Source organism: Carassius gibelio, chromosome B9, assembly GCF_023724105.1.
Source record: "Carassius gibelio isolate Cgi1373 ecotype wild population from Czech Republic chromosome B9, carGib1.2-hapl.c, whole genome shotgun sequence".
In the NCBI taxonomy this organism is placed as follows: domain Eukaryota; kingdom Metazoa; phylum Chordata; class Actinopteri; order Cypriniformes; family Cyprinidae; genus Carassius; species Carassius gibelio.
In genome coordinates this window covers 3,456,475-3,480,656 of record NC_068404.1, presented here as the reverse complement: position 1 = coordinate 3,480,656, position 24,182 = coordinate 3,456,475, and the positions used below count along the sequence as shown (strand labels likewise).

The 24,182-nt window shown below is 39.5% G+C and overlaps 1 protein-coding gene across 2 annotated transcripts in view; it reads right to left on the bottom strand.

Moving 5' to 3' along the window:
* The window catches only part of LOC127964623 (myosin light chain kinase, smooth muscle-like), a 94,126-nt gene that overhangs the window by 41,948 nt on the left and 27,996 nt on the right, over positions 1–24,182 (bottom strand). For both annotated transcript variants that reach the window (XM_052564879.1, XM_052564880.1), the window contains exons 3-10: positions 19,868–20,075; positions 19,001–19,046; positions 18,401–18,566; positions 18,159–18,324; positions 17,758–17,779; positions 15,878–16,353; positions 11,443–11,646; positions 10,802–10,936 (exon numbers count right to left, since the gene is read on the bottom strand). In XM_052564879.1, coding sequence (XP_052420839.1) covers positions 10,802–10,936; positions 11,443–11,646; positions 15,878–16,353; positions 17,758–17,779; positions 18,159–18,324; positions 18,401–18,566; positions 19,001–19,046; positions 19,868–20,075 — 1,423 coding nt within the window. The remainder of the gene's footprint in view (positions 1–10,801; positions 10,937–11,442; positions 11,647–15,877; positions 16,354–17,757; positions 17,780–18,158; positions 18,325–18,400; positions 18,567–19,000; positions 19,047–19,867; positions 20,076–24,182) is intronic.

Genomic DNA, 24,182 nt, shown 5'->3' with positions numbered 1-24,182 from the left:
ACAGGTTCTAGGGTCAAGTCAGCCCGTAGAAATGAGGGGTCCATCCGTGGGGTGAAGGTTCGGAGGCAGGCCAGAGTGACGGTCACTCAGAGCATGCCCAGTTGTCATGCCCATCTTGGGACTAGGTCGTAAGCCAGTGCTGAAACGGTCTCATATGGAGTAACCCAAGTGGTATGACTGCCGCCGCGTATGCTATATGCCCTCTGATACAGTTTCAGTGGAAGTGCTCTCTTGCCCTCAAATTGTCTCAGGCAATTCAGCAGTGACTGCGTGCGCTCGTTCATAAGCAACTTGCACATGGTGACCGAGTCTATTTCTATACCGAGAAAATAGATCCTCTGCACAGGGGAGAGATTGCTCTTTTCCCAGTTGACCTGAAGGCCCAGCCGGGACGAGGTGTCTGAGCACCAGATCCATGTGCTCGCACAACCATGCTTGAGAGTGAGCTAGAATCAGCCAGTTGTCGAGGTAGTTGATGATACCTACACCTCATTCCCTGAGAGGAGCCAGGGCTCCCTCCGCGACTTTCATAAAGACACGGGGAGACAGGACCAACCCGAATGGGAGAACCTTGTACTGTAATTCCTTCCCCTCAAAAGCAAACTGAAGAAACGATCTGAGTTGAGGAAGAATGGAGACGTGAAAGTACGCGTCCTCCAGGTCTGTCAGCCTGGAAGATCGGGGAGTAATGTCCGATCAGACTCCCTGATGTCTGCCAGGGTCAGCCATAGGTGGCGCTTCTGGAGCACCAAAGTGGACATCAGTGGACCCGGAAAGAGAGAGGTCGTTAGCTGTGCGCGCCTCCTGCAAAACCCCTGGGTCAGCACTGCACTCGTGCAGCTCTTTCAGCAGCTTGGCCTGGTAAAATTGAAGGGTGGCCAAGGCGTGCAGGGCCGAAGCGGCCTGACCCGCAGTTCTGTAAGCCTTGGCCACACTGTGGATGAGAACTTACAGGCCTTGGAGGGAAGCTTGGGACCACCATGCCATGCGGAGGTGCTCTGAGGACACAGTTGCATCACAACTGAACACTCCACTGGGGGAATCCCAGCATACCCCTGGCCACTCTGCCATCGAGGGCAGTGAAGGCGGAGGAAGCACCAGAATGGTTTCGGGCAGTTAAAGGTGCCCCCCATGAACTGATCACTTTCTGGTGCACTTCCGGAAAGAAAGGAACCAGCTGGGGTTGCTGAGGATCAGCACCAGCTGCCCCCAGGAACCAGTCATCTAGCCTCGAGCACTCGGGGCAGGGTGGAGGATTCCAGTCAAGCCCAATGCACTCAGCTGCCCAGGAAATCACGGCTGTAAGCTCGGGATTGGACTCGGGCAACACTGGCACTCCCGAGGGAGGCAACGCAGCCGAATCCATATCTCCCCAATACTCAAGCCCGCCTTGTGATTCGGTGATCTTAAGGTCTTCCTCCTGAGCCCCGAATGAGATCCAGAGGGCCCAGGAACTCATCCAAACTCAACCGGCTGTGTCGTTTGTGAGGGGGGTGTGGCCCGAGGAGGCTGGCTTGTCGGGGAAGCCCACACGGTAACCCTCAGATCACCTTGGCCACCAGCTGAAGTAGCACTCTCACGAGAAGAGGAGCTAGAACGGTGTGTGGCAGAGGGGACTCTGTACCTTTAAGATAATCAGGCTCAATCTTAACGCAGATAGGGTCGTGTCACCGCAATGAGAACATGAGTCATCCACGAATGCAGTGTCAGCGTGCTCTCGATGCAAATTCCACAGACCAAGGTACTCAACATACCATTGGCTCATTTTGTAACCACTCGAAGGTGATTGGACTCTCAGGCAAGATCCCATTCGTCAGTTTCTTTCTGACGTCACGTAGAATGTGACCGACTGAAAGGGAACATTATTATTGCTATCTAATTAACACAAGTTTAAAGCCAGTCAGCAGATAACCAACAAGTTCAATCAGCAGAAGTAAAATTCTGAGAGTTTAAATGAGCATGACTATAAACACAACAGGAGGACTCGTGAGTGCATGGGTTTTATTGTTCAGTGTGATTATATTTCATGTCCCAGAAAACCTCTGTATTCCCATTTAGACACTTTTTTAAGAAATAAAGAAAAAAAAAACATAAAAATATAAATAAATACAGCAAAAATACACAAGGAGAGAATCATGAGTTCGTGTTAACCACAGACCTTATTTCAGGCATTTAACCAACACACAGTTCGGTCTAAATTGATCTCCAGTGATTGTGCCCTCTGGTGGCACTGGTAGGATAACTTTGTTATTGCATCCGTCAAATTATGAAAGAACAGAACAGCATATAAGCATGCTACTCATACTGTGTCTCTTTGCAGTAGGATTCTCATTGTTAAATGCTTTTGCTTGTAAACTGTTTTCCTTGCTAAAAAACATAGAGACCACCGGGATTCAAAGAGCATTCCTCTCAATATCATGAGGAAAAGCTTCTTCTTCCTCTTTTTCTGACTTTCTTTTTGTAAAACCCAGTTTTTCCAGGGATTGCTGCTCTCTCTCTTAGATATCTGACTTACCAAGTCCATCTGCGCGTAATGTTTCAGGGTGAGTGATGCATGTTTTGCCTTTATATGGTTGTAAGGTCCCATATTTGCTCAAAGGCCCCTGCTGCGGCTCACAGTTTCTCAGGGAAACCCAGAGTCAAACTCAAGAGATATTCATCCAGGCTGTAGTGTACCACAGTATTACAGTCAGTGTGTTCCAGAACAGCTTAGAATCTACTGTTCATATATAATTAAAACTGCTGAACTAAATGGTAAATAATTAAAGTGGCAGAAAAAGCCCATTGTGTACATTAAATCTATTTACAAAAATAATATTAGCATGCATATAATATAATTTACATCATTTTTAGTATTGTTTGCTCAAATAAGCATCATTATTACTTTTGCTTATGTCTCTTTCTTTATCTTTTTCTTCCTCAAAATCTTTTTCCACTTGCACAATCGTAAGTTTCCACAGTTGTTAAAAGTTCTTATGGAACCAAAGATGCCTATAAATAATTTGTATTGTTAAGAGTGCACAGACATTAATGAAATAGTGCACATGGAGCTTGTGGAGTAGACAATAATAGACAATAATAAAAAGGGCATTAAAAAAGAGCTGAGAAACTCCATAGAGATGCAGTGAGGGACCCAAGTCACATCTAGAGACCAATATCACAGAGATTCGGGAATGGGCTGTTTTCCACAGTGAACAACATCTTTGTGTTGGAGATGTAACAGTGAGATGTATTCCACAAAATTAAGTTTTATATATCCAAAATCCCTGTAAACCTCTTATAGTGCAAGCGGTTTGGAGAATGGATGGATGACATATTTAGGTTTGTTTTAAATTGTTATTAGATGCTGGGATAATGTGACATTTTAGATTATTGTTGTATGTTTTTAATGTTTTAGGTTTGGCAGCATTGTTCAGACTCATTAGGAAGCCAAAATGTTGAAATTAAAATGTCAATACAATTAAGTTTAACAAAATTAGAGTGGCACTATTGCTATAGTCGTCGCTATAAAACTCAGCTATAAGACTGTGGTTGCATTCACAATTTCACATGAACAGCAATTATAGACAAAGTATAAATATAGGCTATGCCTATTTTAGATGGAAAGAGAACAGAGTGACACACACACACACACAAACCTTCATAACCCTTCTGTTTCAGACATGGGCAGAGACAGATATCTAGCAATTTATCTCTCTATGGCATACAGTAGTAGGTCAGGAATATTTAGACTAAAAAGAGTCATCTAAATGCATCTTTGTAAAGTACTTTTTTCCTTTTTTGGGTTTTTGAAACCAAAATAATGATCTTTAAAAAAGCATCATATTACCCCTTTAAAAGTTTGCTTAACTGTTTAGAAGCAGATCTCTTAGAAGTGCTGAATACCTCTATTCTTTCTGGGACTTTTCAAAACTCCCTGAAAACTGCAGTTGTTAAACCCCTTCTGAAAAAAAGCACTCTTAGTAACACCATATTGAGCAACTATCAAACCAATATCAAATCTTCCTTTTATTGGCAAGATTATTGAAAAGGAAGTTGTTAATCCGCTGAACAACTACTTAAACTCAAATTGATACTAGGGCAATTTTCAGTCTAGATTCTAACCACATCACAGCATAGAGACAGTGTTCATTAAGATTATAAATGCTATTTGCTTTAATTCTAATTCTGGCAAAATATCAGTAATGGTATTACTAGATCTCAGTGCTGCATTTGACACTGTCAATCATTACATATTACTAGAGAGACTGGAAAACTGGGCCTGACTTTCTGGGATGGTAATCAAATGGTTCAAGTCATACTTAGAAGGGAGAGGTTATTATGTGAGTATAGTAGAGCATAAGTTTAAGTGGACGTCCGTGACATGTGGAGTCCCACAAGGCTCAATTATTGCACCACTCTTGTTAAGTCTGTATATGCTCCCACTAACTGAAATAATGAGAAAGAACCAATCACAGCTATGCTGGGGTGATTCTGGAGACAGGCCTTAGTTTCTGTCCTCATGTCAAAGCAGTATCTAAACCAACAACATGTTTATTAGATCCTGTATCCACTAAATTACAGAAATAGTTGTTACCTGTAGCCGAAGAACCGATTCTCAATATTATTAACTTGTCGTTATCTTTAAGTCACGTCGCAAAACCATTTAAGCTGGTGGATATTAAGCCTATTATTAAGAAACCAAAACTAGATCCTAGTGAACTGGCAAAATATAGGCCTATTTCAAATCTTCCATTTATGTCAAAAATTTAAGAAAAAAGTTGTTTCTGCTCAATTGAGCTCCTTCCTGCAAAAAAAAAAAAAGAAAAAAAAATGTGTATGAAGAATTTCAGTCAGATTTCAGGCCCGACCATAGCACAGAAACTGCACTTGTTAAAATTACAAGTGACTTGCTTTTTGTGTCAGATCAAGGCTGCATCTCATTGCTAGTTTTACTTGATCTGAGTGCTGGGTTCGACACCATAGATCATAGATCATGACATGTTCATGAAAAACTCATAGATAGATTACAAAACTATACAGGTATTCAAGGGCAGGGTGTAAAATGGTTTAGATCCTACCTGTCTGATTGCTACCATTTTGTTTATTTAAATGGGGAGTCATCTCGTTTATCTCCAGTTAAATATGGAGTGCCACAAGGATCCATCCTAGGTCCCCTTCTATTTTCAATATACATGTTTCCCCTTGGTAATATCATTAGAAAATACGGGATTAGTTTTCATTGTTATGCATGATACTCAGCTGTATATCTCAACAAAACCAGATGAAACTTCAAAATTATCTAAGCTAACAAAGTGTGTTAAAAATGTAAAGGAATGGATGACCAATAATTTTCTTCTAACAAATTCGGATAAGACAGAGATATTAATTATTGGACCAAAAAACAGTACACAGAATCTTGTAGACAACAATTTGCAACTAGACGGATATACTGTTATTTCTTCTACAGTCCAAAATCTAGGTGTTATATTAGACAGCAACTTGTCTTTTGAAAATTATATTTCCCATGTTACAAAAACTGCATTCTTCCATCTTAGAAATATTGCCAAGATACTAAACATGTTACCTGTTTCTGATGTAGAAAAGCTAGTTCATGCATTCATGACCTCTAGACTGGACTATTGTGACGCACTTCTAGGTGGTTGTCCTGCTTCTTCAATAAATGCGCTAGGTAGTCCACAATGCAGTCCTTACCAGGTCAAGAGAATATGATCATATTACCCTAATTTTACAGTCTCTGCACTGGCTACCTATTAAGTTCTGTATCAGTTACAAATTCTCATTACTTACCTAAATGGTTTAGCTCCTGCATATCTAACTAGCCTTATATCACATTGAAATCCATCACGCTCCCTAAGGTCACAAAATGCTGGACTTTTGGTAGTTCCTAGGATAGCCAAGTCCACTAAAGGAGGTAGAGCTTTTTCAGATTTGGCTCCCAAACTCTGGAATAGCCTTCCTGATAATGTTCGGGGTTCAGACACACTCTCTATGTTTAAATCTAGATTAAAAAAATGCATGTCTTTCGCCAAGCATTCGAATAATGCATCTGACTCCAGTTGCATCTGATCAAATGTGCATTCTTATTCTTTAGCTTGGGTTAAACTAATAAATTTTACTTTGTTGGAACAGCAGCTATGCTAATGATGTCTCTATTTGTTTCTCTGTTTTGTGTAACTAAGTTTTACACAAGCTCCAGTCTGGATCCAGAACACCTGAGAAGAGATGATGCTGACTGTGGCGAGTGGGGCGGGGCCGAGAGGCGTGGGAACGAGGAGTGAGGCCAGGTGTAGTGATTGGAGATGAGCTGCAACTGCGCCCCACCGCTGGTATCGAGTCCCATGTAGGAGATGGAAGGATATAAAACTGGAGCGACTATAGTGAAGGACGAGAGAGGAACAGGCCTGGGACATTATTTTATGTTTGCTTTTTATTTTGTGCGCACCAGTCGTCCGTGAGGGGCTGGTGCGCTGTTTTGTGTTTATTTTTGAATTTGTATCAACAAACAGGGTTAACAAATATTGCTACAAGTGTGACTGCATCATATAATAATTGCTGTTTATAATGTGTCACGCTGTCTAGTCTCTGTTTCCCTGAGTGTCCACTTGTGGGCTCACTTCCCCTTAGGCACTTCACCGTAGGCACTAGAATTCCACTAGTCTTGTCCTTTCATCACAGGTATTGCACTCCTGCTAATTGCACCAGGTGCATTAATTGTCTTTAGCCTCCCTATATTTACCAGTCTTTTCCTGTTGTCTGTATGGAGTCCTTTCCATTTGTATCCCAGTCTTCTCATCCTGCGAGATTCTTCATTGTCTTCTCGTCCTCAGAGACCCCTCGTTTTCCGAGTTCCCGTTCCATTCCCTTTCCTGTTCCTTCCTTTGTTTGTCTTGTTTTTGGACTGCTTTCTGGTTTTGACCTTGGCTTGTTTTGGATTACGTTTTGGATTACCCCATTAAAACATACCTGCTATAGAATCTTTCTCTCTCTCCCTATGTTCATCTGGATCGCGATCGTCACAGAAGGACTCCATCTTTTAGATACAGCGGTATGTCTTTTTAAGTTTCTTCCCCAGCCACCGAGCGGGATAGGAGTGGTTTTGAGGGAACCCGCCTGGTTGTTTTCTGTGGGACCAGGGGAGGTCGCAAAGGAGTTAGTGGTCGAGAGGAGGTCCAGCATCGCTCTCCACCATGGCCCCCCTTCGACCCTGGGCTCGTGTGAAACGGATCGGAGCTGCCGTCTCACCATGGCGGAAAGAGAGAGGAGAGGAAGCGCACGAGATGGCCACGAGAAGGTCACCGTTGACCTTTTAGAGTCAAGTCAAGTCACTGTTGATCATCAAGGACAGAGACAAGTCACTGGTGAAATTCAAGGACAGAGTCAAGTCACAAAGGAGTTAGTGTTCGAGAGGAGGTCCAGCATCGCACTCCACCATGGCCGCCCTCCGCCCCTGGGCTCGTGTGGAATGGATTGGAGCCGCCGTCTCACCATTGCGGAAAGATAGGGGAGAGGAAGCTTGCGCCTGCCGATCCAACGCCACTACACGAGATGGCTGCCAGCCCAGCGCCGCTGATAAAGATGACCACCAGCCCAGCGCAGAATGGCCGCTGGCCCAGCGCCGCTGCCCATGATGGCCGCCAGCCCAGCGCTGCTATGCGGAATGGCCGGCGGCCCAGCGCCACTGCCCAGGATGGCCGCCAGCCCAGCACTGCAGCCCAGGATGGCCGCCAGCCCAGAGCCACTGCCCATGATGGCCGCCAGCCCAGCGCCATGGGACAAGATGGCAGCCAGCCCAGCACCTCAGCACAAGGTGGTCACCAGCCTAGCACCACAATGCAAGAAGGCCGCCAGCACAGCGCCCCAGCACAAGATGGCCGCCAGCTCAGCATCAAGACACAAGATGGACGCAAGCCCAGCACCAAAGCATAAGATGGTCGCTAGCCCAGCGCCACTGCCCAGGATGGCCGCCAGCCCAGCGTCACAGCACAATAAACTTTGTGCTGTGAATTGCCAGATCGGCTTTCACCGTGGACAAAGCAGAGTCAAGCCTGGGTTTGACACACGGTTGCCGCAAGCTCCTTTGTTTTATTTACAACACTGTTCCAGAACATTTTAACCTAAAAATTCAGATATGCGCAGAGCATTTTACAGAGGATTGTTTCCTGATCTGCCAGCTGTTCTGACTCATAGACTATTTTTTGTATTAAAATAATTTTCCACTGATTCAAACGCGAGTTTTGAGCTGTGTAGAGTAGGGCTTGTTGTTTGTCTTTTCTCCGATCACAAATGCAGACATGGCTCTATGTTTACGTGGCGCAATACAACACAACACATAAAAAGACAGTATAAATCATTATAATCAGTAATTACACTGAACAAAAACATAAACGCAACACTGTTGTTTTTGTCCCCATTTTTCATGAACTGAACTCAAAGATATAATTTCTCTCAAATATTGTTCACAAATCTGTCTAAATCTGTGTTAGTGAGCACTTCTCCTTTGCTGAGATAATCCATCCACCTCACAGGTGTGGCATATCAAGATGCTGATTAGACGGCATGATTATTACACAGGTGTGCCTTAGGCTGGCCACAATAAAAGACCACTCTAAAATGTGCAGGGGGATCAGAAAACCAGTCAGTATCTGATGTGACCACCATTTACCTCACGCAGTGCAACACATCTCCTTCGCATAGAGTTGATCTGGTTGTTGATTGTGGCCTGTGGAATGTTGGTCCCCTGGATATTGTCAGGAACTGGAACATGCTGTCATATTCGCCAATCCAGAACATCCCAAACATGCTCAATGGGTGACATGTCCGGTAAGTATACTGGCCATACAAGAACTGGGATGTTTTCAGCTTCCAGGAATTGTGTACAATTGTATACTTGCAATATGGGGCTGTGCATTATCATGCTGCAAAATGAGGTGATGGTCGTGGATGAATGGCACAACAATGGGCCTCAGGATCTTTTCACTGTATCTCTGTGCATTCAAAATGCCATCAATAAAATGCACCTGTGTTCATTGGCCATAACATACGCCTGCCCATACCAAACCGCTCACCCACACCATACCATACAGGCTGTCTGCCATCTGCCCTGTACAGTGAAAACCGGGATTCATCCGTGAATAGAACAGCTCTCCAAAGTACCAGAAACCATCGAATGAGAGCATTTGCCCACTCAAGTCGGATACGACAACAAACTGCAGTCAGGTCGAGACCCCAATGAGGACAACGAGCATGCAGATGAGCTTCCCTGAGCCGGTTTCTGACACTGGGCAGAAACTCTTTGGTTCTGCAAACCAATTGTAGCAGCAGCTGCACATTTTAGAGTGGCCTTTTATTGTGGCCAGCCTAAGGCACACCTGTGCGATAACCATGCTGTCTAATCAGCATCTTAAAATACTTTACCACACCTGTGAGGTGGATGGATTATCTCTGCAAAGCAGAAGTGCTCACTAATACAGATTTAGACAGATTTGTGAACAACATTTGGAGAGAAATAGGCCTTTTATGTACATAGAAAAAGTCTTTGAGTTAAGCTCATGAAAAATGGGGGCAAAAACAAAAGTGTTGTGGGACCCACTTTATATTAAGTGGCCTTAACTACTACGTACTTACATTTTAATTAATAATTTAGTACAATGTACTTATTGTGTACATACATGTTTTTACATTGTACTTATATAAAAAAAAACGACATGTAATTACATCTGTATTTCATTTCTGTAATTACATTTATAATTACACTGTTGACCCATACTTTACACCTTAACCCACCCTAAAACTTACCCACACCTCCAACCCTCTCCCTAACCTTACCCCATCCCACCTCAATAGCAGCAAAAGTGTTTTAAAATACAATATGAACACAATAAGTACATTGTACTTATTTTTTATGTAAGTACATAGTAGTTAAGGCCACCTATAAATATAAAGTGTGTTGTGTTTATAATATTGTTCAGTGTATGTAATAATAATAATAATAATAATAATAATAATAATAATAATAATAATAATAATAATAATAATAATGTTCTTTTTAGGAACATCATATGACTCTTTTAAATATATATATTTTTAAAAATAATTTTAAAAGTTTAGAATTCCTTGTTGTATTGTTTTGATTATTTTACTTCCTTTTATGTAAAGCACTCAATTACCATTGTGTATGAAATGTGCTATAGAAATAAATAAATATAAATAAACTTTTATTTACACAACTGACATTAAGTCTGGTCCACAAGTTGTTTAGGCTAAAAACAATCCTACACCATGGTAGCTTGTTTGTTTTATTATTGTATTTTTTTTTTTCTATAATCAAAATACTATTATCATTTTTAGCTTCTGTGTTTAAATATGTCTGTATATTTTATGGATTTTATTTCAGTTTTACTTATTTTAGTACATAAAATTTAAGATTTGTTTATATTTTGTTTTATTTCATTTAACAATAATTTTATTTCAAGTAACAAAAATGTTTTAGTGTAATTCTAATGGTTTTATGTGATATTTAGGGCGGAATATATGTACAATAATTAATTTATTATTTTGGGTTCAATCTAACTAAGTAAATTGTAAATGCAAAACAATAATATTGATAGACTAGTACACAATGCTTAAAGGTTTAAAGAATAAGATAGATTAGTGCAGTGAATGAACAGACAGTGAGGCGTCTGATTCAGTACAAGCTGAAACTAATCTGACTGATATTACACAACATTTTAAAGTTCTGCTGGGCGCTAAACTGAAGAACTACTGGATAAGTGGCCTCTCAAACAGTGCATGCTCTTACCGTTGTGCAGCCAGGTGAGCTCAGGCAGTGGTTTGCCCTCCACTGAACACTGCAGCATGAAGTCCTGTCCCTCTAACACTGAACAATCCTTCAGAGGAGAGCTGAACACAGGGGGCTTCACCTCCACCCTCACACCTACAACACACAAACATAACTGAACATCTGAAACAAACCAATAGGTGGCACTGTCACACTAATAATAATTATTATTATTAACATTAACATTAATATTAATATTGAATGCTAAAAATAGTGTCCATACACACACAAACATGTATCAAAATAATACACTGATCAAAATAATTAGTGAAGGCATGGAAAATGTCTCTAACAAAATTTCTGTTTTAAATAAATGCAGTTCTTTTGAGCATAAAAAAGATCTAAACAAATGTATTACAGACAGTTTCCTCAAAAACAATGATAAAAAAAAATATATATATATAATAAAATAAAATATACAAATATAATCTTATAAAATGTATGTAGAAAAATAATAGAATAATTAGAAAAATCTAATAATGACACACTACAGGACTGAGATGTCACTGCTTAACATGTTACCTTATAATGAACAATCATTTTTCATTTTTATTGTTGTACTTAAATGGCAGTCCATAATTGTAGATGTATAAAGTACCTACGTTTGACAGTCAGGCTCCAGTGGGCCTCAGTCTTTCCTCTTTTGTTAGCAGCGGTGCAGCTGTACTGTCCCGTGTCAGTAATGTGAGCGCTCTCCAGACACAGGACGTGCAGACTGCCCTCCTGTCGTGTGCTGATGCCTGATCTCTGTCTGACTGGAGCTCCATCCTTCACCCAGCTCACTGTCGGCACTGGAGACCCAGACACTGAGAGAGAGCAAAGCAGCACAACATTGACCTAAATCTGTCATACAAAGTAACACAACTTCCCACAACATCTGCAGCTCTTCTTAAATATTTCATTCAAATTGTTATGTAAATGTTTCATGGTAAACTATCTCTGTAAGGCAATTTTTTTTCATAAATAAATAAATTAATAAATACAAAAATTAATATTGTTTACATTTATATTAAGCTGAGTGTTTTTGAACCAACTTTACAACGCATTTAATTTCATAATTAATTGTCTTTGAAATATGGTTAAAGTGAACTACTGAATGTACCAGGATTTAAGGGTAAGGTTAAAATATACTTTTATATTATTTCTATTAAAATTTATATGTCATGTATTTAAATATATTTATAGTTACACATTTGTAGATGAAGCTGCAATTTATTATAAATTGGAACAAAACACTACAGATAAAATTATAATCAACTACTTTGTGATTTAATATATTTAGTCAATCCATCAAAATGAGCTTAATTCTTTACATTTATTTTAAAACGTAGTGTTTTAAAACAAACCAATCATACTTAACACAATTTGGCACAGGTTACACAAAATAATTGATTAAAGGGGGGGTGAAATGCTCGTTTTCACTCAATATCATGTTAATCTTGAGTACCTACAGAGTAGTACTGCATCCTTCATAACTCCAAAAAGTCTTTAGTTTTATTATATTCATAAGAGAAAGATAGTCTGTACCGATTTTTCCCAGAAAAACACGACCGGCTGGAGGTGTGACGTGTGGGCGGAGCTAAAGAATCACGAGCGCCAGTAGGCTTTTGTGTTGAGAGCGTTTGGAAGCTATGACATTACGTGAGGACAAAACCAATCAAAACAAACCATGGCTAACAGTCAGATTCAGTGTATATTTATGATCCAGAATCAGATCCAGAGGCTGAAATTTAACAAGAGCAGCAACAGCGTCTCTATGTGGTATGTACTGAAACTGTATATATTTGCTTAGCGGTTTTGGAAAATGACTAAGTTCCACTTTGTCGTCTTTTTTTTTTTAAGCTGTACATGTGGAAAGTGCAGTTTGATGACAACATCAATCAATCAATCAATCAATCAATCACCTTTATTTATATAGTGCTTTAAACAAAATACATTGCGCCAAAGCACTGAACAACATTAATTTGGAAAACAGTGTCTCAATAATGCAAAATGATAGTTAAAGGCAGTTCATCATTGAATTCAGTGATGTCATCTCTGTTCAGTTGAAATAGTGTCTGTTTTTATTTGCAATCAAGTCAATGATATCGCTGTAGATGAAGTGACCCCAACTAAGCAAGCCAGAGGCGACAGCGGCAAGGAACCGAAACTCCATCGGTGACAGAATGGAGAAAAAAACCTTGGGAGAAACCAGGCTCAGTTGGGGGCCAGTTCTCCTCTGACCAGACGAAACCAGTAGTTCAATTCCAGGCTGCAGCAAAGTCAGATTGTGCAGAAGAATCATCTGTTTCCTGTGGTCTTGTCCTGGTGCTCCTCTGAGACAAGGTCTTTACAGGGGATCTGTATCTGGGGCTCTAGTTGTCCTGGTCTCCGCTGTCTTTCAGGGCAGTAGAGGTCCTTTCTAGGTGCTGATCCACCATCTGGTCTGGATACGTACTGGATCCGGGTGACTGCAGTGACCCTCTGATCTGGACACAGACTGGATCTGGTGGCCACGGTGACCTCGGAACAAGAGAGAAACAGACAAATATTGGCGTAGATGCCATTCTTCTAATGATGTAGAAAGTACGGTGTTATGTGAAGTGTTCCGGTTCCAGTTTACCTAATTAATGCAGCCTAAAAATCCTTTAACGGATTTGGATATTAAAAGCATATTAGTATGTTATGTGTATGCCAGGTTAAAGAGATGGGTCTTTAATCTAGATTTAAACTGCAAGAGTGTGTCTGCCTCCCGAACAATGTTAGGTAGGTTATTCCAGAGTTTAGGCGCCAAATAGGAAAAGGATCTGCCGCCCGCAGTTGATTTTGATATTCTAGGTATTATCAAATTACCTGAGTTTTGAGAACGTAGCGGACGTAGAGGAGTATAATGTAAAAGGAGCTCATTCAAATACTGAGGTGCTAAACCATTCAGGGCTTTATAAGTAATAAGCAATATTTTAAAATCTATACGATGTTTGATAGGGAGCCAGTGCAGTGTGGACAGGACCGGGCTAATATGGTCATACTTCCTGGTTCTAGTAAGAACTCTTGCTGCTGCATTTTGGACTAGCTGTAGTTTGTTTACCAAGCGTGCAGAACAACCACCCAATAAAGCATTACAATAGTCTAACTTTGAAGTCATAAATGCATGGATTAACATTTCTGCATTTGACATTGAGAGCATAGGCCGTAATTTAGATATATTTTTGAGATGGAAAAATGCAGTTTTACAAATGCTAGAAACGTGGCTTTCTAAGGAAAGATTGCGATCAAGTAGCACACCTAGGTTCCTAACTGATGACGAAGAATTGACAGAGCAACCATCAAGTCTTAGACAGTGTTCTAGGTTATTACAAGTAGAGTTTTTAGGCTCTATGATTAACACCTCTGTTTTTTCTGAATTTAGCAGTAAGAAATTACTCGTCATCCAATTTTTTTATATCGACTATGCATTCCATTAGTTTTTCAAATTGGTGTGTTTCACCGGGCTGCGAGGAAATATAGAGCTGCGTATCATCAGCATAACAGTGAAAGCTAACACCATGTTTCCTGATGATATCTCCCAAGGGTAACATATAAAGCGTGAAGAGAAGCGGCCCTAGAACTGAGCCTTGAGGTACTCCATACTGCACTTGTGATCGATATGATACATCTTCATTCATTGCTATGAACTGATGGCGGTCATATAAGTAAGATTTAAACCATGCTAATGCACTTCCACTGATGCCAACAAAGTGTTCAAGTCTATGCAAAAGAATGTTGTGGTCAATTGTGTCAAACGCAGCACTAAGATCCAATAAAACTAATAGAGAGATACACCCACGATCAGATGATAAGAGCAGATCATTTGTAACTCTAAGGAGAGCAGTTTCAGTACTATGATACGGTCTAAATCCTGACTGGAAATCCTCACATATTCCATTTTTCTCTAAGAAGGAATATAATTGTGAGGATACCACCTTTTCTAGTATCTTGGACAGAAAAGGGAGATTCGAGATTGGTCTATAATTAACTAGTTCTCTGGGGTCAAGTTGTGGCTTTTTTATGAGAGGCTTAATAACAGCAAGTTTGAAGGTTTTGGGGACATATCCTAATGACAATGAGGAATTAATAATAGTCAGAAGAGGACCTATGACTTCTGTCTAACATACATGTTGTAAGTTTAGATGATTTAACAAGTTTATACAATTCTTCCTCTCCTATAGTAGAGAACATCGCATGTTGTTTACTTGATGTGCTTACGCGCCGATAGCTAAGTTAACAACACAGAGATATTTGAAGCAGTTTAACTCACCGCCTGTGGTTCCAACACACGATCATGATCCTTTTTCGTTGGGACTGCATTATCCTTAAGAAATAAACGATGTGCAAATCCAGCATCAAACTGGGCCTTGTTTGTAAAACAAGCATCTTCGAAATGCAGGGGAACAAACACAAACACTTGCACAACTCCGTTGATGCTCTGTAAAAATAAACTCCATCCACTGGTCCCTTAATGCTGTTTCTCTTTTGGTAATCTGTGCAGGGTTGTCTTGCTCTGGCAACCAAAAACACAATTCTTTTGTGACATTTCGCGACGCTCTCGCTCTGATCAGTGAAGTCTGTTGTGCTCTCATTGCTCTGCTATACGGGAGCGCGCGCTCTTCCGGCAGAAGTGCCTCAGGACCCATATAAGGAAATTCCGCTCCATCTAAGGTCACACAGAGCCATACTCGAAAAAAACTTTCCGAAACTTGTGACAAACCTGAAGGAGTATTTTTGGAACAGAAATACTCCTTCAAACGTACAACTTAATTTTTGAAATGTTTAGCATGGGAATCCAACTCTTTAACAGTGTAAAAACCTCAGTATGCATGAAATAGCATTTCACCCCCCCCCCTTTAAGTATCTTCTGGCCAGAGGTTATAGTGCAGACATGTGAGCTGCTGCTGGGCAGTGATTTAGACTGATTTTAGAGTGGTTTTTAGGTGTATTCTGACTAATCAGCATCAATACCAGAAGTAAATAACCTGCAACTCTATAGCTGATTCCGGTCATTTCAGTTCATTAACTCACCTTGGCATCTGAACGTGACCTTTTGACCCTGCACAGCCTCTTGACTCTCAGGCTGGGATTCAAAAGTGGGTGGAGTTTCTAGAAAGTCTGTTGTGCTCTCTTTGGTTGAGTCTCCGCTGGACTCCTGCTGTGATGCTTCAGGAATCTCTTCTGGAGCTCTTCTTTTGCCATGCGACTCTTTCTTTACAACGTTTCGACTTCTTTCATTCACAAACATCGATGTCTTTTGACCAGCTGCCGATCTTCCATCTGTGGAAATGCTGATAGGTTGTGAGGATGGTGTTGGTGTTATTTTTGGTTCCTCTGTTCTGGTCACTGACTGAACACTGGCTACAGTAGTAGTGGACAGTGGTGCTCGTGTCTCTGTGGATGCAGTTCGGAAGGATGTGCTAGAAGCTTTCTGTTCAGTGTCCAGACCATTGGTGCTGTGCTTGACCACAGATTGTGTAGAGAGATCTTGAGATGGTTTGGGCATGCTATGGAGAGAAACAAGTGAACAATCATTGCTGACTGTAAAGATGCAAAGATACGAACTGGGGTCTGGGGACCATCTGAGGACCACAAGGGAGAATAAGTAAATAAATAAATAAAACAAGCAAATTCGCATGTACATAAATATATAAATACAGTACTATAACAGTACAATACAGTAAATACAGTACTGTAATCACTAAGGGAAAACCTCATATTTTCCATATAATTTGGGATTTTACTTAAAGAAACTACATAGATTACTTTTTTTTTTATTTTATGATGGAGGATGCCTACTACTGAATTGTTCTTAATTGTCATACTGCTCATGAGATAAAAGTTTGTCCACCAAGTTGATGCAAGTTATACGATTCAACATGTAGATTACATAAAATGTAGACATTAGTGCTGTCTAATGATTAATCAAGATTAATCACATCCAAAACAAAAGTTGTTGTTTACATAATGTGTTTGTACTATGTTTATTTATTATGTATATATAGATACACACACATACAGTATATATTTAGAAAATATCTACATTGATATATTTATGTTCATATAATTTATATTATGCATAAATATATTTAATATATAAATATATTTTTCTTAAACATATACATGGATTTGTGTGTGTATTTATATATACAGTACAGACCAAAAGTTTGGACACACCTTCTCATTCAAAGAGTTTTCTTTATTTTCATGACTATGAAAACTGTAGAGTCACAATGAAGAAGAGTGATGGGGTGCTGCGCCAGATGACCTGGCCTCCACAGTCACCGGACCTGAACCCAATCGAGATGGTTTAGGGGTGAGATGGACCGCAGACAGAAGGAAAAAGGGCCAACAAGTGCTAAGCATCTCTCGGGGAACTCCTTCAAGACTGTTGGAAGACCATTTCAGGTGACTACCTCTTGAAGCTCATCAAGAGAAAGCCAAGAGTGTGCAAAGCAGTAATCAAAGCAAAAAGTGGCTACTTTGAAGAACCTACAATATGACATATTTTCAGTTGTTTCACACTTTTTTGTTATGTATATAATTCCATATATAATTCCACATGTGTTAATTCATAGTTTTGATGTCTTCATGGTTAATCTACAATTTTCATAGTCATGAAAATAAAGAAAACTCTTTGATTGAGAATGTGTGTCCAAACTTTTGGTCTGTACTGTACATAATAAATATACACTCATTTTATGTAAACGGAAACTTTAAGTTTGGATGCAATTAGACATATAATATTTTTGAAATATTTTTCAGAAAGTACAGTTCATTAGACTTTAAATGAAAAAAGAAATACTACATGTATGTGTAAATTCTGTCTGGTCTTTGAAATTTGGTATTTTGTTGTCATTTTATAGTGGCAAGCTGTAAATTAAAGGACTAAACAAAAGCTCTTCACTTACATGACTGTTTCAGGGACTCCATCTGCAAAAGAACAACAGAATAAACTATAAAAACTTCAGAATCTGAACTGTTAGCTGTTTCGCTGCGCTAGATAGACAGTAATGAAACCCATACACTGTAGTTATTGCTCTGACATCTGTTCTGTTACCAAAAAGGACCCGAGGCACCGGCCTTATTGGCGGCCCTCTCTGGTTGCAATTGTGAGAAGTAATATGCAAACAACTCTTTTCAAAATATGAGAAACAAAGTTGCAATAAACTGTGAGCTGAAATATTGAGAATTAATTCTTAATTTACAAAACACTTCACAAAAGAGAGCAAAAGTTTTTATTCAAAGCCCCTGGAGAAATTGGCGTTCAGCCTTATCTGATTCTCTATCACTCTAGATCCCTCTGTGTTACCTTGAGCAATGAGTTCAGCGGCTGCAGAGGCTTTCCCAGCACTGTTGGCCACCAGACAAGTGTAGACACCAGCGTCCTCTGAGCACATGTGGCGTATCTCCAGGAAATGCATTCCTGACCTCTCAAATATGTTAAAGTGATCTGACTGCTGGATCTTCTCTTCTCCCTGAAAGAGGAAATGCAGTGGAGAAATATACTACGACCAAACCTGTGACTTCAGATGCTCTTTAAACATGCATCACCTTATACCACTGCACCAGTGGCTGGGGTCGTCCCGTGATCTTGGCTGAGAATTTGCCGCTCTGTCCCAATTTGAGATACAAGCGAGAAGGTTTAGTCACAAACTTTGGGGGGCTTTCACCCCAGATACTGGGTCTGTTCTCTACCGCAGGAATACCCAGAGATCCACTGCCGACAGAAGAAAGAAAACATAGAGGAATACAAATGTATTACATTAATATGCTGTTTCTTGTTCTTCAAAACAAAACATATTTGCTGCCATCTCATGAATCACTGCAAATCATCAAATCATATCAGCAATGAAAAAAATGGCAGTACCAGCAATCAGTCAACCAACCAATCAACCAATCAGTCAACCAATCAACCAATCAGTCAACCAATCAACCAATCAGTGAACCAATCAATCAACCAATCAACCAATCAGTCAACAAATCAATCAATCAACCAATCAATCAACCAATCAATCAATCAATCAATCAATCAATCAATCAGCCAACCAATCAATGTTAAACAGGGTATACTCATTACCAAAATAATTTGGTGTGTTGTGTATGTCATATTCAAGCATGCAATTTCCTCTTTTCAGGCAGTATGTATCTCACCCTGCTCTGTTGGAGGAAGGAAGACTGTATTTTTTCCCTGCATTCCCTGTGTGGGATGGAAAAGGATATTCATTATACTCTAAATAGAAAGTATACACTTATCCATAAACACACATAATTCATTAGAAACATAAAAAGCAGATATTCCCCACTCTTCTTTCTCAGTTTCCCCTTCTTTTGTAAACATGGCTTGAGCAGGGCTGCTATTATCTGCAGCTTGTTGTAAAATACTTGAATAGCTCCATATGTTTGTGTTTTTGTGAGGTATGCTGGAGGAAGTTTATTAAGGATTTATTAGTCTATAAATCAGTACAGATGTGCTGCATCTCTGACTGTGGATAGATTTACTTTAGGCAAAAAGAGTGTAAAATGAGAAATGCAGAATACACTGTAATGTAAACTGTTGATTTGTGTTTATTCTACACTGTAATATTTAAAGGGTTTCTGCCACAGTGTTATGTAATTAGCATTTCCTGTACTGAGATTATTCATATCAGTATAGGAATATAAAATGCTTCATTGTATATGTATTCATTTATTTATTTGTTTGTTTGCCATAACAGAGAAAGAGAAAATTAAATAAAATACAGTTGAAAAAAAATAAATAAAAATAAACAGCAAGTGGTAAGACATAATGCAAGAATGCATTTTTTTTTTCTTTAACACACTTATTTTCCAATGAGGTACAACAAATACACTTAAATCAATGTATATTTTCTGAAAATGTGTTATCTTATTTGTATTCATTTACTTATTTCTTAGTCTATGGAATAGATTATGTTTTAATCCTAACATGAATTGTTTTCCCTGATTTTTCTAGAGCACCCACTCAAGATAAAGCTGAGTTCCATCAAGGTGATGCTTTACCTTCCACAATGATCTCCACTGTGACCTGGCATCTCCCAGCATCATTGACGGCTTCACAGGTGTACCGTCCTCCATCATCATCCTGGACATCCTGGACCACCAGACGAAAGCTTCCACGGGCACTTTGTTCCATAGAATAATGATCTCCTGCTATCAGTAGCTTCTCATTCCTAAACCAGCAAACCTGGGGCTCTGGAAAACCACGCACCTGACAGAGATCACACATACACACAGAAATGTAAAATCAGTCAAAACCTACATAAAGGTAATTATGTCTTTCTCTGTTGCAAAGGCACACAACCGCACAAACGCAGTGATTAGATCAGCAGTAATTAGTCAACACAACTGTCCAAGCAAACGAGTGAGACACAGATATATGGTAAGTATCCTGTCACTAACATTCCTAAGTCTGACCAAAGGAAGTTAGTGGATGTTTAAAGCAAGCCAAGACTGTGCTCCATAATTGAAAGTTTCAATGAGACAAATATGAACAGCATTCTGGACATGCTTAAAACCCAATGAATAGAAATGGGAACAGCCTTCATTATTAGTTACTCAGTAACTGATTATCAGTGTTGTCCTACTTATAGACCAAATGGCAGAGAGTAATGCTACTTATTTTATTAGAGCACTCATTTGTTTCTGCCACATGATTGACATCCAGTGGTAACTAGGATTTACACAAGCTTCAGTCTGGATCCAGAACACATGAGAAGAGATTATGCAAACCCCTCAGGGGACCCCAGATGATGCCAACCCTGGTACAACATAAACGACCAAATTTTGCATCAAGTTTGATTGCAACATATACAGGTGCATCTCAATAAATTAGAATGTCATGGAAAAGTTCATTTCAGTAATTCAACTCAAATTGTGAAACTTGTGTAAATAAATTCAATGCAAATAGACTGAATTAGTTTAAGTCTTTGGTTATTTTAATTATGAAGAATTTGGTTCACATTTAACATTTAATGGAGTCTTAGGTGGTCCATTTTGTTATCCAGTGAGCGTACATTAGCCAATAGTACTGATGGGAGAGCTGGTCGGCTTTGATTAGATTTGATTTGACATTTTCATTATTGGATTGCTTTATTTCACTCATCATTAATAAATGGTTTGTTGTCTTTTCCTTCTTTCTCTCTTTTGCAAACACTTAACCATCTTAATACACACACATGCTAAAACATAAACGCAACAAAATAACATCAAATTAACAAGGGACATAACATATTTGGGATATTTGGAAACATACACTTCTAAAGTGTTACTGAAATTTCATATCAGATGCAGCACGTCTCTTTCAGTATGTATGGTTATGCCAGAAATAAAAACAAATACTTATGAAAAAGTGCAAAAAATGAACCATGGTAGATTTACGACCATGGTTTGTTGGATATAGTGCTATAATAATACCAGAGGTGCACTAGTCTAGCTCCTGGGGGATCAGATTCTTCCTGAGTTAAGCTCCAGCCTGCTATAACACAACAGCCTGGAAGTTTTTCTTTTTGTAATCCAAGGCTACTGTATGTCTACAAGCCTAGCAAGCTGACTTGTTGCCTCACTGCCCTGTTTGCACCCGAAGGTACCTCCCTGAATTTATTTTGGACAGACTTCTGATGATGCACTGAAGTCGGATAGACAGTAATTTATGAGTTGAACACCCATGAATGACACCACGAGTCATTATTACGAGTGGGAAACTCAAAATTTCTTTAAGCCTAGCGTTACTGAGTGGGATGCAGCCAAATACTATGGATAGATATGCAGCTTCTGTTTTAACGGTAATTTTGTTGGAATTAATTTTTTTTTCCATATAAAGTAAAACTATGAAAGTAGTACATCATTTTATAGTTTTGTATATTTATCATAGAACATATTAATTCAGTTTACATCACCTTCATGACTAAAAACAGAAAAAAGCAAAAACACAATGATGCACATTCTTTGTTCCTTGTATTGTAGATGTAGAGTTTAAAACAATGATTGAATAGTATGTAGAAAAGTTAAATCGCCATCTTTTTCCTACCAAAGTGACTTGAAGAGCACTTGCATCATAATTTCAACATGTCAACTCATAAATACGAACTTCCCAGGAGCATACATTAACACACAAACTGGCTACCAAGCAATAATTTTTTTTGATTTTATTTAAAAAATCACAGACTAGAAAGCACAAGACAGTGGGATATTATTTTTTTCATCTTTCAGATGGGCCTGCATGTTTATTGTAAAAATGTAAAAGACCTTGATAGCTAGTTTAGGTGTGTTTAATCAGGGCTAGAGTCCTGCAAGGGTCCATTTTTAGAGACCTGCCAAACATTAACGGGTCTGGGCGGGTGCGGATATAATTTTTATATTATCACGGGTGCCAGGTCGGATCTGGTGCTGAACTTTGCAGGTACGGGCGGGCGCGAGTCTCCAAAAATGGAACCGTGCAGGACTCTTGCCCTGATTAAACACACCTAAACTAGCTATCAAGGTCTTTTAAATTACAATACAAATTTTTTTAATTAAATAAAAATGTTTTACTAATTATTTTTTTATCTCGCACCTCTCTCAACATGTGCTAATGAAACGAAAGTGTGCTTTGTTTTGCGCCATTCGAGTAGCCTACCATCCGCACCTAAGTAGGCTATGGAACCTGATAACTATACGCAAATAGACCTATTAATGCAAAAAAAAAAAAAAAAGAACAAGAAAAATTACATCCGGAGCCTGTTGCTCACAAATTATTCATTTAATTTCCCTTAAGGTTAATGTGCAGGAAAATTATATCATCCACAGTCCCAGGTTTAAGTTGCGTTCTCCGTTCTTCAATTACAAATCTGTGGTAAAAGTCTCTCTCTTGCAGTGGTGGTGACCTGATGGGTCAAATGTCATGTAGTTGTTGCATTTGTGTAATGGTAATTTAGACATACAAATATTGCGCGTGAATTTTAGGAATGTCAAAATCCACCCATTTCAGCCACTTTTATGCGGGTATCCGCGGGTACCCGACCCGTTGCAGGACTCTAATCAGGGCTGGAGCATGCTAGCCCTCCAGAAGCAGGGCACCTCTTCAAAGACTACTAGGGTAATACAGTAATGCTATAATAATTCCATATATGCACTTTCATGCTGAAATATAAACATTCCTTTTTAAACCTTACCAGATTGTTACACAGTTGCAGAGATGTTCTGTTAAGTATAAATTGATGTTATGTAATAAAATTAGGACTGAACATGCCTTAGCGTGTAGTACACTAACCATACATTATTTTCATTCATTCAGAGAAGTATTTGTCTTTTGCAGCATTGAATGTCTATCGATAATAGATCAGCACAATGAAAGGAGCACCTGATCCGTCTATAATAGAACAAGCACAAATGCCTGAGTCATTAGGATGGAAGCAGTACAACTGTGCTTCAGAGCTCAGACACTCTCATGTCCACTTCACTGATCTCTTTCTGCTTGTTTTCTTTCAGTTCTGTCAATCATTACAAATCTGCAGGCTGTACATGTCTAATAAAGACACCATATGGATGATCTTCCTCCATTCAGCCTCTCTTTTACCAATGCTGGCATGTCTCATTTCCACAGATCTCAGTGAAATTGTTTAACATTGCACATTGGAAGAGAACCAGAGTAAAATCGCAAAACACAACCTTCCTCTCCATCTGCAAACAAGCAGCATTGAACATCCACTTTACATTAAACAAAAATCAGAGGAAACTGGTAACCACTCCAAGCTGCAATGGATTTCAGATCGAATATACAAATTTATACGGTTTGATGGCTTAGTAGACAGTAGATTGATTCCAGATGCCCTTCCAAAATTCCTAAGAGGAGAATAAAAACTTTACCATACAGCAAGGGTTTCTAGTAGCATGTCAAGACTAGCCGTTCTTCCTTTCAGTCAAAAGTTACCTCCCGGTGACAGGTCCACTTTAGTGCAGATTTGCCCAAAAATAGCAATATCAGCTCTGAATTCTCTATTGAATCAGAGCAGCGCTGGAATTTCCTCTATGTCTGCTGCTGGTTTTTCTTGTGTACAGTCTCACAGTTTGAAGACTTGTGGTCAGGATCTCTACCTCAAAAATCCTGCAGGACTCAAATCTGATGCTGAGCGAAAGAAAAACACAGGGTTGCTTGAACAAAAACTCTGCTTTATTGTTTGTTTTCTCTCACACAACTCATACTGACAGCACAAGTGGGGAAAGTAAGTCTTCAGCAGAGCTAGACGATAGAAACTGTAGCTAACTGTTGCTAATGATGTTATGCAGGTGGTGGAGAAATAAATTCCACTAATTATTTCATGAACTACTTATTTCCAGA